General features: G+C 44.1%; 1 protein-coding gene across 1 annotated transcript in view; it reads right to left on the bottom strand.

The window, feature by feature from the left end:
• PYGB (glycogen phosphorylase B) overlaps positions 1 to 14,894 on the bottom strand; it is a 50,445-nt gene extending 35,551 nt beyond the window's left edge. The window contains exon 1 of the mRNA XM_063123894.1: positions 14,563 to 14,894. Coding sequence (XP_062979964.1) covers positions 14,563 to 14,805 — 243 coding nt within the window. The 5' untranslated portion in view covers positions 14,806 to 14,894. The remainder of the gene's footprint in view (positions 1 to 14,562) is intronic.
• Between the last annotated feature and the right edge of the window lie 1,442 nt (positions 14,895 to 16,336).

Here is a 16,336-nt window from a genome sequence, read left to right as displayed (position 1 = left end):
TCAAGATGTTTCTCGGTATGTTCAACCAAAGCCTGCCTGCCTGTAACTTAAGCCCATTAAATCTAGTATGTTTCCCAGTATCATGCCCGGGTACAGCTCCAGCCCACCTCCCTCTTGCTACCAATAGCCAATTCTGAGGTCATCAGAGGGAGAAGCAGCAGCAGCCCTTCCGTTATCTCTACATCCAATTCCCTCACCTGCTAAATTCTGCAACTAAAGATCTAGGGCCTGGATTTGCTTTTTCCTCTTCCCTCCCAATATTCTTTCCTTTTGTCCTGTGTCTTTTAGGTTTCCCAGATCCTCCTTTTTCCTCCCTGTTGAAGTTTGGGACATTTATTTATTTATTTAAGTATTTTTATGCCACCATTCAGCCAAAAACAGCTCTCATGGCGGCTTACAAAAGTATTTCTTGACAGTCCCTGCCCACAGGCTTACACTCTGAAACATTTGCCTGTCTCCAGACTTCTTGCACCTCATCTAGTCTCCCAGATTCTCAAAGACATTGTTAGAAGTTTCTTTAGTACCCTAGGATGTGAGTATAAAATTACTGTTGGATGCCACCTGGGTGTGTGTATAAAATTACTGTTGCTCATTGAAGCATACATGCTCTTAAAGACTGTAGGGATGAGTCAACCTTTTATTTGTGTATTTTTATGTATATGTTTGCATTTTTTCCAAAGCATATTTTTATGTTTGACATTTCAACTATAACGATGGCACCTTGCACTTAAAACCTGAGAAACCAAAAGAGAATTTGATTGCAAAGTAGCTGGAAACAAAGGGAAGCCAGCTGCATTGTGCAAGGCAAAAGAAACTGGAATAAAAGAGTAGAAGCTCAAAAGATGAGTCATCATCTACTGTAATAGTCAGGCAGGTTTGAGGCAACAAAAGAAATTAAAGCAGAATTGCTCAACCTGATGCCCTCCAAATGTGTTGGAATTCAATTCCCATTATCCCCAGCCATGCTAGAGGGCACCAGGCTGGGGAGGACTGTATTTAAAGGGTTGTTTCTTCTCTAATGATCTTAAATGTAATTTTGTAGTTGATTTAATTGGCTGTCTAATGGAACTCCACTTTTTCTTTCTTTTAAAGAATACCATGAACCCACATTGTGCTACTAACCAAATCAAGGCTACTATTATTATTATTATTATTTATTTATATAGCACCATCAATGTACATGGTGCTGTACAGATAACACAGTAAATAGCAAGACCCTGCCGCATAGGCTTACAATCTAATAAGTTGTAGTAAACAATAAAGAGGGAAGGAGAATGCAAACAGGCACAGGGAAGTGTAAACAGGCACCGGGTAGGGTGAAGCTAACAGTATAAAGTCAGAACAAATTCAATATTTGAAGGCTATAGGGAAAAGAAAAGTTTTTAGCTGAGTTTTAAAAGCAGTGATTGAGTTTGTAGTTCTCAAGTGTTCTGGAAGAGCGTTCCAGGCGTAAGGGGCAGCAGAAGAAAAAGGACGAAGCCGAGTAAGGGAAGTGGAGGTCCTTGGGCAGGCGAGAAGCATGGCATCAGAGGAGCGGAGAGCCCGAGCGGGGCGATAGTGTGAGGGATTGCCCTCTACCCCAAAATCAGGGAGCCTATTTCACCCCAAAGGAAATAGTGATGGGCCAGCTCTTTGAGGCTCATAGATTGGCCCAGAAATTTTCCAAGGGGCTTGTCTATACGCACCCAAAGCCCTGCAGATTCACAGCCATCACGGGGCTTTCCTGCGAAGCTGTGCAGAAAAAAAGTCGGGGACTTATGCTGATTGCTCCGGTGGGAGCAAAGTCACCCCAGTTTTTCCGCCGTCTAACCTCACTCCATGGCTGCTCTGGTGGGTGGTCCTGGTGGAAGGCGACCAGCACCAGAAAACAAGAAGAGGGCAGGTGGATGGCTTCAATTCCTGGATGACCACCAAAAACCCTGCACTCCCTCCTCAGAGTCAGGATTACCTGACGCCACCCTGGGTAAGTAAAAGTGTGGGATTTGGGGGAAAGACAGCACCAACTCTTCACCCTGAGGACAGCCCACAGGCTTCCTGAAAAGAAATCAGGAAAACTCGGAAAAATCTCCCAAACCAATCTGAAGTTTTTTTTAAAAAAAAAAAGTTCCTCCATACAGAGAGGAGGAAGGTAGAGGCAAAATCAACCTCTGTTCTCAGCACATGCTTCCTTAGCTCCTGATCCCACCATGATTTTCAGGGAAGACCGGGGATGGGTGGGTGGGAACAGTTGTTTGGGTGGTACAGTAATGGCTTTCAGGAGTGGGAAGAGCGGTGGAGAGAAGCTAGGATTTGTCTCTAGCCTGAATGTCATTCAAGTTTGAGAATTCAGGGGCTTGCAAAACTCGCTTCACCTGTCAAGGCAGGCTCTAGGAGACTGGTTAGGTCATCCAGTGTGCTTTGCAGCTGAGCAGGGCTTTGAACATAAATGACCCCAAAACAAACCTAATCCATCCCTTCACTATGACCGTTTCAAAACCTGCCCCTAAAGACCAAGACCTTGATCTGGAAGAGATTAAGACATATATCCTCTGGTTGCTAGGCAGCAACTGTCGCTTCATATAATTGCCAGGAGACTGAAATATACAGACCAGGAAAATGGCCGGTTGGCATTAGATGCCCAGGAGTTGGCTACATAAGGTTCTACAAAGTCCTGATAACCTTGGACTGATATTTATCTAATCTCACATTTGGGACACTGGGTACTTCCAGACAAGATTTTTATTGTACAACTGTCCTGCTACATCCATGGAGGTTGTAATCGGGTCCTGGATTTTTCTTATTGTCGATTGTTTAAAATTATTTAGATGTGTGTGTCCATGTGTGTTGTTTGTTTATATGTTTCTACGTAAATGGCTTTTTATACTATGTGTAATATATTTTGATTGTTTTTTCATTCTTTGTAAACCACCCAGAGAGCTTCGGCTATTGGGCGGCACAGAAATATAATACATGAAATGGAATTTTACATGGGGGTCTGGATGTCATCATCATCTTCCATTTGGAACCCTCCCGTGTTTTCCCACAGCTTCTTCCAGCTATTTTCATAACAAAAAAAAGATGGAATAGCTGCGTAATTTGATTGGTAGCTCTAGGAGCTGTCCAGACCCATAGATGTTAAGCACGTACTGGCATAAAACGGTTCCTAGAACTTGGCGGTAGGGCACAGGAATAGAAGAAGCTGCATTAAACTGAGTCAGACCAATAATCCATTTAGCTCAGCATTATCAACACTGACTAGCAAAAGCTTCCAAAGTTTTAGACAGAAGGATTTCTAGCCCTATCTGGAGATGTCGGGGATTGAACCTGGGACCTTCTGCATGCAAAGCAAGTGCTCTCTCACTGAGCTATGGCCAGGTCCTGGGTTTGATCCCTAGGATTTTCAGTTAAAGTATGTCTGGGGAACCTGTGACCCTCCAGGCATTTTTAGACTACATCATCCCTGTCCATGGACCATGCTGGTGGAGGCTCATGGAATTCAGAGTCCAACAACTTCTGGTTCCCCGCCCCCTGAAATTAAGGATCTCAATATAGCAGTGTTAAATCCGCTCAAAACCTTAGAGTATGTTTCTCGAACTTGATACCTTCTAGAAGTCTTGGACTGCAGCTCCTATCATCCCCATGTAGCATGCTTGCTGGGGATGATGTGAGTTGTACTCCAAGCCATCTGGAGGGAAAGAGCCACAAATTCAGGTCAAACAAATGCTTGGGTTTAATTCTAAAGATGTGAGACTATGCATCTTCAGATAGAAAAAAATCATACAACTCCCAGCATCCCCCAGCCAGCAGCATGCTGGGAGTTGTATGACTTTTTCTGTCTAAACATGCATAGGATTGCACCCTCAAGGATTTAATAATGAAGTGAACAGCCTATGCTTTACTAATTTTGCTCCTAAAAAGGTTCCAGGGCATTTGATTTTGAATGTACAGGTTCCATTAATCTGAGAACTGCAGGGTTTCTTCACATATTTATTTCACTGGGTACTTCCTTGTGCTCAACATATGTACAGTATGTTCAGGAATGCAAAGCAGTTGGACATACCCCTCCTTTCTTCTTCCCTCCCCTGGCAATACTCCTGCAAGAGGGATGATGAAGCATATGTGTTCCCTAGCGATAAGGAGCCACTAGTTCAGAAAATATTAATAGCACTGTTCCACTGAATCTATGCAGATAATGCGAGTGCCTAATATTAATAGACAGGAGTTTACTGTTAGTAGGCTTTTATCCATTTAGAATGCTGCAGTAGGAATTGTTCCCTTAATCTGAAAATTGGTCTCTTTCTTGACGTGTATGACAAACCTGTACATTTCCCAATTTCTGCAACATTATTCTGGTTTGGGAGCCGAATGAAGAGTTTTAAGTAAGCCTTTCCTGATCCTGTACTATGCTGTCTGGGGATGACGGGTGCTCTAGTCCAAAACATTTGGAAAGCACCACATTGGTGCAATGTAGTTTAAGTCATGGACCCAGCCTCGCAAGAACAAAGTTGTATAATCCCCATTTTATACCTTTCTGTCCCTTGCTTAAGGGGAGTGTGCAAATGTATATTCCATCATTTATTAATTAAAATATTTCTACCCCACCATTCAGCCCCAAAATAACTATATTGTCAAGTACTGAGTTGCATGTAGTAATCTGAGCAATCTTCAGCAAGCTTGTATCCTCGAGATGTGTTAAATCACAACTGGGTGGGGCATGGTGGGAGATGCAGTCCAACACATCTGGAGAGCACCAGCTTGGGGAAAGCTGACTTAAGAGAACAGTGGGTGCCTACTATGGACTTCTTGGCAACATCTGTTTGGCCACTATTTGATCCAGCGCTGCTCTTCTTAGGTCTTTAGAGTAAGGCAGCTGGATAATGGCACCTGAGCTGGTATTTATTTATTTACTGCATTTCTATACTGCCCAATAGCCAAAGCTCACTGATTCCTGGTTGCTATGACTTGATTCTCTATGGCTATTTCTTCTTCTTCTTCTTCTTCTTCTTCTTCTTCTTCTTCTTCTTCTTCTTCTTCTTCTTCTTCTTCTTCCTCCTCCTCCTCCTCTACCTCCCCATAGCTGAAGCTCTCTGGGTGGTTTACAGATCTTTTAGATCTTCGGGATTTGTTTTAAATGACAAACAATTGATAAACATTGCTAATAAATAAATGATAAATAGTTCATGTATTTCTGAACATGTGTATGCTTAGGCATGTGTTTGGAGAGGACAGTCATTAACAAAGGGCAGCAGCAGGTCCTTGACATTTGACTGTGGCCCCATATGAACTGTGTGCACTTTAGAGCATGTGCACAAGTGCCCTGCTGCATGCACTTTTCAGGGGAAGATCAATACTGGTGAACAAGACATCTCACAAGAAACTTGTCTGCCGCTACTGATCTTCTCAGTGAAAAAGCCCTGAAAACCTTCTGAGAAATCTTGGGAGCTCTAAAGAAACTCCTGGTGCTGCATTCTTAACATCTCTAGCTACACTAACTTAACAAATCCATCCTCTTTCTGCAAGGGTGGAGCTGCGGTGTCTTCGGTTTCTGCAGTCATGTTTAAATCTGCTAGATCGTGTCCAACAGCACAACTAGGAAATCTATCCAGGGCACCTGGGGACCAGCCTGTCAAAGATCGCTTGCACACCCCAGGGGGAAGGGTTTGTCCATCCATCTGTTAGCTTGTTGGCAAAACAATGCAGAAAGAGGGTGGATTTGTTAAGTCACTGTAGACATCACATCAAGAATGCAGCGTCAGAAGTTTTTCCGACTGTGTTCTGGAGAGCTCCCAAGGTTTCTCAGAAGGTTTTCAGAGCTTTGTCACTGAGAAGATCAGTAGTGGCAGACATGTTTCTTGTGAGACATCTTGCTCAACTGAATTGCCCGAGCAAGAGAGGAAAATTGGGGAAATCTTCCATGGGGTAGCAGATCAGAGAGAATATTTCACCACAGGCTTGACTATATTTGAATGCGGCAGACAGATTTGAGGAGTGATAATGGAGTTACAGTTTAAAAGCAGTAACCCAACCCTATGCACTTACTCAAGAGGAAGCTCAACTGAATTCAGCAGGATGTATTTAGGGTTGCTGACTTTTGAACCAGCCCATGAAGCCATCCCTTGGATGGTTGGTTTAGAGCCAGTAGCCAACAATCATATTTAGTTCAAGGCCATAAAAAGCTTCCCTGACTCATTTTTAAAGATTAAACTTCCATTAGAGGGATAGCAGCAGATCCGTTTTGGTTTTCTTTCTGCCCAGCTGGCAATATTTGACTTTCGTCTGTACAGACGTCCTTTGGATTGTCCTCAAATAGAGCCAAACAAACTTCTCCGTTTAGGACTATATGTTAGTCTATAGCTGCCTTCTCCAACCACGTGCCCCTTCAGATGCTAAAATACCTATCATTCCCAGCCAGCGGCACCACTGATCTGCTGGATTGGGGATAATGGGAGTTGTACTCCAACTAGAGATGTGATGGCCTGGAGATAGCGCAGAAAAAGAGTGTGTAATTATTGGATGAGAAAATATGAACGGGGGAGAAAGCGTTTTTCCTGTTCACCCCCCCCCCCAAGGATTTTGGGAGAAATTGGAAGTAAATGGGTTCCCTCTCAATTTGATGCCCTCCTAAATTTTTCAGTTTCCTCCTGTGAAGCCTTGGTGGGGGGAGTAAACATCTATAATTCCAATGCAACTGGAGGGCACCAGGTTGGAAGAAGGCTTAAAGGTGAGATGAGACTTTCTAGTTTTTATACCACCCCACCCTGCACTGGCTAGTTCCTCCACCTCAGCTGAAACCTGCACTACAAAAGTAACCAGACTTCAAGTTGGCCTACATTAGAGATAGGCAAATGAAGGCCTGGAAGCAGTTTAAATTCAAAGCTCCTCTAAATGAGTGAATTATTGCATGGTTATGATTGGCCACTCACAGAAGTTTTGGGGTTGATTTCACGACATTGTTAACAACCAGGATGTCTCCTGCTACAGCACCTTGGATAGTTCCTTTAGATTTCTGAATAGTTCTGACTGAACTATTCATCGACCCCTGTCATCAGAGCCACCAGCCTCCACTGAGTAATACAAATGCAAAACCATCAAACCATTAAGTCCAGAGTCTAAAATTTCCTTAGTACCACATTGTCCTAATGACCAGCTCAAGTCCCTTTCCTTGCTTGGTGCTCCTTCAATAGAGATCGTTTCTAATAACCTGGTACACCCAAATCCCTTTCTTTACTCTCCCCACTGCATGCCTGGAGCTGCCCCTCCCAGAAAGCAGTTACGCTCCATGACCTCTACCACCTACTGCCATGGAAAAACCTGCTGCCATCACAAATGGCTCTACCCACTTATTTATTTATTTAATTACATTTATATACCGCCCCACAGCCGAAGCTCTCTGGGCGGTTTACAACATTTAAAAATAGTAAACATTAAAAGTATACAATTTAAAAAAAAACACACACACACACACACATAAAAACAGTATAAAAACAACAGTATCCATTTAAAAACAACAATTGTGGGGTCCATTAAAAACAAACTTAACGTTGTTAAATGCTGTTAAAATGCTGTTAAAAATGCCTGGGAGAAGAGAAAAGTCTTGACCTGGCGCCGAAAAGATAACAATGTTGGCGCCAGGCGAGCCTCATCGGGGAGATCATTCCACAGTCGGGGGGCCACCACTGAACTTACTTCCCGATGCCTGAAACTTTATCCCACAGCACCTTCATGGTGTCAATCATTTATTTTAAATATTTCTTGACCCCCTTTCAGGGCAAGAGGCCTCTGTATCTTCCTTCAACTCCCTTCTTCAAAACTCATAAGAACATAAAAAGAGCCCTGCTAGATCAAACCAAGGCTGTGGAAGATGATGTTTACTGAGATTGAGCAGATTGTTGGATTGAAAATAGAGGACACACCAAGGATTGCATTACTCTCACTGCAAGAAGATCTTAAATGTACTAAAGAAACTAAGGAACTGATAACGAATTTGCTGACGGCTGCAAGGTTAATCGTAGCTAGGAACTGGAAGACACAAGGAGAATATTGTATTGAAGAATGGTATAAAGAAGTGTGGGATATTGCTATTAATGATAAATTGGCATGTAATATTAAAATGAAAAGAGGTTTAGCAAAAAAGAATGATTTTGAGGGAATATGGGAAAAGTTCTTAGTATTTGTGTTTTTTAAGGGAAGCGGGAAACCACCAACAGAAGAAACTATGAGTTTTTGGAAACAGAAATGAGATCCCGAGGTGGGGGGTGCACTTTTATGTTTAGCATGAATATGTTTAATAGATTAATTTGAATATATGATATAAATGCTATTTTATGTTTATGTATTAGGTTTTTTAAAAAAATTTGTTAACTGATGTAAGTCAATAAAAAGATTTTTTTTTTTTAAAAAAAAGATCAAACCAAGGGTCCATGTAGTCCAACATTCTGCTCACACAGTGGTCAACCAGCTACCCAGAGAAACCCACAAGCAGAACATGGGTGCAACAGTGTCCTCCCACCCATGTTCCCCAGCAACTAGTGTAAATAGGCATACTACCTTTCATACTGGACATACCAGGACTAGTATCCATTGATAGCCTTCTACTCCAGTAATTGGTCCAATCATCTTTTAAAGCTGTCCAAATTGACGGCCATCACTATATCTTATGGCAGTGAGTTCCATAGTTTAACTATTTTCTATGTGAATTAGTATTTATTGCATTTCTATACCACCTGTCAAGTACAGATCTCTAAGCGGTTCACAAAATAAAACTTAAAAACCATAAAAAAAACAGTAACATATGTAAAAACTGTAAGACTAAAACAGGAGACAACCAAAGCAGGAACCAAGATAAAAGCCACCAGCAGTGCAAATATCTAAAAACACACCAACACAATTTTTAAAACTGATGTCCTGAACCCCCCCTCAAGCAGCTTCATGGGATGAAAAAAAATCTCCCTATTTAGTTTCTCCACACCATGCATAAGAAGAAAAAAATGTCTTCCTATCCACTTTCTCCACACCATGCATAATTTTGTACACCTCTATCACATCTCCTCTTACTCACCTCTTTTCTAAGCTAAATAATCCTAGATGTTGCAAGCTTTTGTCATAGAGGAGTTGCCCCAGCCCCTTGATCATTTTAGTTGCCCTTTTCTGCACTCCCCTCCCCCAATTCTACAATATCCTTTTTTCCCCGGTGTGGTGACCAGAACTGTATGCAGTATTCCAAGTGTGGTTGTACAGAAGATTTGTATAAAGGCAATAAGGACAGTATGATTTTGGGAGTTTTGGTTTTGCTTCCCTTCCTGATTATACCCATCTTGGAAGTTGCCTTTTTCACAGCATTGGGTCAACATTTTCACCAATCTGTTCACCACAATCCCAAGATCTCTTTCTTGGTCAGTCACTGCTAGCTCAGATTCCATCAGCGTATATTTGAAATTGGGTTTTTTTAGGCCAACATCCACCACTTTACACTTGCGTACACTGAACCACGATTGCCATTTGGATGCTCGTTCTCCCAATTTGGAGAGATACTTTTGAAACCCTTCGGAATTTTTTTGTTTTAACCACCCTAAATAATTTGGTGTCATCAAACATTGGCATCTCACTGCTTAGTCCTACTTCCATATCATTTATGATCACTTTAACCCACCATGATGCCTTTTGCTCAACCCATCATCATTTCCAGTTTTGAAGCCCATACTCAGCTGCATTTGCTTGCATTCATCCCTTGCTACACTTGTCCTTCCCTTTGTTGAACCCATTATTGAAATGTACAGTGTAGGTTCCTTGGGGCAGAGACCTCTCTATCACATGCCATGTACATTGCTGATGCTATATAAGCGGACACAATAGTTTTGTGGAGATACATTGCACAAGCTTCCTCAACTTGCAAAGGCACGAAGAATACTTCATGAAAACTTGCACAGATTCAAAGTTCAACAACGCTGAATCATTCAAAACCATCAATGATGTGAAGGATACTCATTAGCCATCACGGTTCTGGCACCCCAGTTGTGGAATGGACTTCCCAGAGAGGTTCACCTTACACGTACATTGTGCTTTCTTCAGCACCATTTTTTTTAATTTACCCAGGCATTTCAGTTTTTTAGTTTCTGCTTTATATCTAGTATTATTTTTTAAGTATTTCCAGTCCTGCTAGCTTCTATTTGGTTATTATTTTTATACTGTATTTTTAAACTTTTTTATTGTATTTGATCATCTTGTATTTTATGGTCTTAATGGTTGTGAACCGTCCAGAGTGCTTCGGCTATTGAGCGGTATAGAAAGGTAATAAATAAATAAATGAATGAATAAATAGCCAGAGGAGCGAGGGCCAATGGGGGTTTGGGTCACTGTACCCCAAGCTTTTCAGGACGCACAACAACAGGGAGACCAACCAGACCTGTCTACCAGCCAGAGCAGTTTCAGGGAACTTGCTTCCCCCTCCCTGCCAGAAAGAACACTCGGCTCCAGCTGACAGTTGCCCTGGGACTACAGAAGAAAGGGGAGAGAACGCTCCGTCCCCATCCATTGGCCAAAGGAACAAGAGCCATCCGTCGCTATTCAGGCAAGAACACCAGGAAAGGAAGCTCAGCCCAGCTTGAAGTACATTTAAATGCCATCTTGTTCTGGCCTTGAAAACCTGATTTCCCTCCTCTTCTTTTTCCCTCCACTCCCTTCCCCTTGAGTCTTATTTTTAAGTTGTAAGCCTGATGTCAGGGCCTCTCTCTCTCTCTCTTGTTGTTTACTCATGTGAACCACTTTGGGAGACAACCATGATCTGAAAAAATGGGATAAAATGCAGTAAACAACCAACATTATAAGGGGAATTTGCTTCAAGGTCATGAAACCTGCTAAGTGCAAAAAAGCAAGGTTTTGGGATGTGGAGTTCGGGGTGGAAAATTCAGGTTTCAAAATGCAAAATGTGACTTGCTGTCTTATGGTTTTCGTTGCAAATTCTCTACCGCAGCAATCAAATTTGCAATTTCAGATGGAAACTTGAGGGCCTATTTTCCAGATAGGTTTCACCTCTAATTGGAAGAACAAGAGCTTTGCCCTTGAAATGTGTTTCCACCCACTGAGAGATACAAAAGAAGTATGGTGATATTTTTGTTAGTTCACAAGAAGTCAAGCTTTTGAATTAATGTTCCAAATGTTTCATACATTGAAACATGTGATACAAATAATATGTTTATTCCCTGCCCCCACCCCAGTTTCCAGTCTCCATCCTATCATGCCCTCAGTTATCCCATATTGCCATGAGTGTCCCTGGTTGGAATGTAATTCTTTACATGTAATTCCCTTAAATTCTTCCCCCTGCCCTCCCCCCTCCCCACCTATTCTTCTGGAATTGCCTGGTGCTATGATGAAGGGTGGTTTAGACCAGCGCAGTGTTCACCAAACAGTGAATGATGATCTCATTAATATCGAGCTGGAAAAAGTACAGAAAAAGGCAATAAAAACTAACGGGGTGTGGAAAGAGGGCGTTGTAAGAAATTATTCTCTCGGAACTTTGGACCTCGGGGTCACCTAATGAAACTGGTTGGCCTGGCAACCTCAGGACCAAGGAATTGCTTTCACTGCCATAAAAATGTAGTGATGGCCACTAACACAGAAGGTTGCAAAAAGGAGATTATGAGGAGGGCAGATCAATAAACAGCTAGCAATCCTGCTATGGTCCATGTCGACAAGTGGCATAGGTTGGATTACTGGATGTTGGGTACCAACCACAGAGGATGGTGCTATCCAGTAGAACCTGCTTGTGCATTTCCCAAGAGCCATCAAGGTTTTGCACTTGGCAGCTTTTGCACTTCATTATTATTATTATTTATTACATTTGTATACCGCCCCATAGCCGAAGCTCTCTGGGCAGTTCACATAAGATAAAAACCACTTAAAAACAAAAATTAAAAACCACAAAAACATGCAAAATGCACATACATTTAAAACCACTATAACAACTTTACAAACGATGAGCCAAAAAACCAGACCCAGGCTCATTACGTATTGCTAAATGCCTGGGAGAAAAGTCTTGACCTGGCGCTGAAAATATGACAATGTCAGCACCAGGCAGGCCTCGTCAGGGAGATTGTGCCACAATTGGGGGGGGGGCACCACAGAGAAGGCCCTCTCTCTTGTTGCCACCCTCCAAGCTTCCCACTGACAGCTTTAAACAGTGGTGCAGTTAGGTCATTTTAGATTCTGGACTAATGGTATTATGGGAGGAATGTACTTTAGATGGGAATGTGTATTGCCATATTTTAAAATGAGTGAAGGAGGACAGTCAGGCTGCATTTTGGGGCTCTCCCACTCATTCTGCTGTGGACCTCTGCGCTGAAGTCCTGCCCCTGATGGCAACGCTGGTTTGGAATGATTCAGACGCTGGATGATGTTGACTTGCTTTGGTGTGATCTAGCAAGCCAGTTCTTGTGTACCTCTAAAACACTTTCAGAGGCTTCAAAATCATGCCTTATTTCAGAATATTTGCATCCTACAGAATAAGCCTCTCTAGCTCAACCAAATCTGCACGGAACAAACTTTCATCTTCTGACGACATTCTGCTGCTTCCACAGACCACTAACGTCTCGCAAAAGACACCTACAGCACCTCTGTCTTTTAGGAAGGGTCAAACATGGAGGCAGACTAGAATTCTTCAATTAATGGTATTATGGGAGGAACCGTCTTTCGATAGGATGAGAATTTTCAGGGCATCTGCTTCAGCTACCAGACTTCCTCAACTTGCCTCCTTCCAGCTTGCTGGTTGGAGAGGATTGGAGTTGTTATCTGACACATCTGGAAGGCACCAGGTTGGGGAAGGCCAAGCTGTGCTAATATCTTGGAGAGAAAGAGAGAGACCTTGCCTGAGCTACTGAGCAGCTCATGTGGCCTCAATAAAATTCCCTGCAAATACGTTTGAAAGCTTTCTGATTGCTAGTGGTTTCCCAGAGCATGTAGGCACATTTGCAAATGGCGGCAAGCCAGAATCGACAAACATTACATGTTAAAATGATAGTATTTGTCAACTCTGGATTATTTTGAGCCAGTGTGGTGTAGTGGGTCGAGAGCTAGTGTGGCGTAGTAGTTTGAATGTTGGACTGGGATTCGGGAAATCCGGCTTCCAGTCCTCACTCCCACACTAGAGGCCTTCAAGAGGCAGCTGGACAAGCATCTGTCGGGGATGCTTTAGGGTGGATTCCTCCATTGAGCAGAGGGTTGGACTCGATGGCCTTGTAGGCCCCTTCCAACTCTGCTATTCTATGATTCTATGAAGCTCACTGGGTGACTTTGGGCCAGTCACTGGCTCTCAGCTCAACCTACCTCACAGGGTTGTTTTGAGAATAAAATGGTGAGGAGGAGGACCATGTAAGCAGCCTCAGGTTCCTCACAAGAGGAAAAAAAGATGGAATATAAATAATAATCAAGAAATTAAGGAAAGTAGGTCCATTTCTTACTGAGATGGTAAACCTGCTTCTGGGCGTACCATTCAGATTGCAGGGGGAGCTCCATGGGATTGAATAAGAATCTAAGAAGAGCCCTGGTGGATCAGACCAAAGTCCCATTTAGTCCAGCATTCTGTTCCCACAGTGGACAACTAAATGCTTATGGGATGTCCACAAGCAGGACATGAGTGCAACTGAACTCTCCCACCCATGTTCCCCAGTAACTAGTATTCCAAAGCATAACGCCTTTATTCCTGGAGGGAATATATAGCCACAAGACTACCTCCGAACCAAAATGGACTGTTCCTCCAAACGAAAAGTTATGGTGATATGACAGGGAGAAGAGCCCTCTCTCAGCCATGTTCCTGACATGCGCAAGGTTGCTGGTCCATCCCACCCATCCGCCTGCCCATGTAAGCCTGCATCCGCCATCTGAAGCGGTCCAATCCCAAAACAAGCTTAACATCTCAGCCACAGCTAGAGTTGATCATGCTATTGTGCTGCTGCTGCTCAAAATAGGATGGACGGAGGGCAAAGAGGAACAAGGAAGCAACTTTTTAACTTGGGTAACAAAAAACCCAAACCAAACTTGGATGGGCCCTCACTTAAATTTAAAAGGGGGGGGCGACTTCCTTCTCTGCGTTTTGTCCCTTCCCCATCAGAAATCTATTTATCTCTCCTTCTAAACTCCAAGAGTTGACAGCGAGATACACGCCAATTATATCAGCTAATGTCATCGCTTATGATTGCAAATCTATGGGCGGCGAGGGAGATTTCCCATTGATTTCAACGCGTTCGGGGACTTCGTGTGTCTGTCTTGCATACATTTGTCAAATTCCTGTTGCTTGCTACCCACCGCGCGATTGAGGGGGGGAATTCCTTCTTGTCACTGTCTATTGGCTTTTTTTGGCGCACCATTTCCCTGCAAGGAAACCGCAGCGTCGGCAAAACACACACACACAACACAACACACACATACACGCAACTACTCATCGGCCAGCAGAGGAGAAATCTCCACAGTCTGCAAGGCCTTTGCATATCTGAATTTGGAAATACTTTTTTTTTTAGGTGTGTGTGTTTCAATTTACGCATGCACGCACGCATATTGGGGAGGGGTTTTTTTCTCCCCGTTCTTTTTTTTTACCTTGGGGTCTTTCTCGTAGTAATACTGCTGGGTCCGGATCCACCTCCCCACCAAGTGATCCCGGACGGTGTGCGCCAGGGCGAAATAATAGTCCCGCGGGGTGGCCACGTTCCTGTCTTTCACCAGGGTGAAATGGAGATGCCGGTTGAAGCTCTTGCGGATCTCGGCCACATCGCCCAAGCCGGCGATGCCCCGCACGCTGATCTGCTTCCTTTTCTCGCTGTCGGTCAGAGGAACGGCCATCCTGGCGCCCGGCTAAGCAGCGGCTGCAAGAAGGAAGATCGTCGGTCTGCGCGGAGCGGCCCTGGCGCGCAGATGATCCTGGCTTTGCTGATGGTGCTGCTTCGGAGTCCTGCGGAAGGGCGGGCAGATGGTGGTGTGTGTGTGTGTGTTTTTCCCCTCTAGCCGCGGACGCTACATGGATTGGCTCGCTGGCTGGCTGGCTGCGGCGATCCTCCGAAGTGAGTGGGTGGGATGCAAGCAAAATAGCTACAGCAGCCCCGATCCTCCTCCTCCTCCCGCCGTGACTGTTGCAAAGCCTGGCCTCGGACTCGCTGCGGCAGCGCCTGCGCGGTGAAAAGCGAGCCGAGCAGCGGCTTTGAAAACAAGACCAGGTTGTTGCCTGCTGCTTTCGTCTTTCTCCTGCTGCTCGCGGCCTTCTCTCTTTCTGCGACGCGGACAGGAAGAGAAGCCGGTCCCGTTCTCCCGGGCGCGCTTTGCATTTGCAGGCCAGGATGCTTTGCATGGAGAGGGCGGAGCGGGAGCGATGAAACCGGGGGTGGGGAGGCCGGGGGAGGAGAAAAGCATTTATTTATTTCTTGCATTTCTATACCGCCCGATAGCCCAGGCTCTTGGGGTGGTTCACAAAAATTAAAACCATGAAGTACAAGTCAAAGTATAAAACAAGCAACAGTATGAAAACGCAATGTAAAATATAATATATAGGCACAACCAGGATAAAACCGAGCAGCAATGCAGAGATTTATACAGATTTAAAATAGCAAAGTTAAAAGACTAGGATGATAAACTGTTAAAATACCAGGAAAATAAAAAGGTCTTCATCTGGCATCAAAAAGAGTATAATGTAGGTGCCAGGTGAACCTCTCCAGGGAGCTCATTCCACAGCCTGGGTGCCACAGCAAAAAAGGCCCTCCACCTGGTAGCCACCTGTCTCACTTCCTTTGGCAGGGGTTCATGGAGAAGGACCTCTGAAGATAATCTTAGGGTCTGGGCAGGCACATATGGGAGGAGGCGTTCCTTCAGATAAGCTGGCGGCTGGTCCCAAGCTGTTTAGGGCTTTGACTGTTAATACCAGCGCTTTGAATTGGGCCCACACCTGGACCGGCAGCCAGTGAAGCTGGAAAAGGACTGGAGTAATGTGGTCTTGTTGGCCAGGCTCTGTTAACAGACGTAATACCCTGTTTTCTATCAGCTGAAGTTTCTGGACCTTTTTAAAAGGCAGCCCCACATATAATGCATTGCAGTAATCCAGACGAGAGGTTATCAGAGCATGGATAACTGTAGCTAGGCTATCACTGTCCAGATAAGGGCGCAGTTGGTATATCAGCCTAAGCTGGTAAAAGGTGCTCTTTGCCACTGTGTCCACCTGCACCTCAAGTGACAGTTCTGGATGCAGCACCCAGTGAAATTCCCTCTTCATCACAACAGTTAAAGCTGCAGGAGCCCTGCCCTCTTGACCAGATGCAACAGAGGGCAGGGCTCACTGCATCATTGTTATGATGAGGGAATTTCACCAGGTGCTGTGTGCATACAT

This window comes from Elgaria multicarinata, chromosome 4 (genome assembly GCF_023053635.1).
Source record: "Elgaria multicarinata webbii isolate HBS135686 ecotype San Diego chromosome 4, rElgMul1.1.pri, whole genome shotgun sequence".
Lineage (NCBI taxonomy): Eukaryota > Metazoa > Chordata > Lepidosauria > Squamata > Anguidae > Elgaria > Elgaria multicarinata.
Note: the sequence above shows the minus strand (reverse complement) of the source record. Positions and strands in the feature narration are given on the sequence as shown.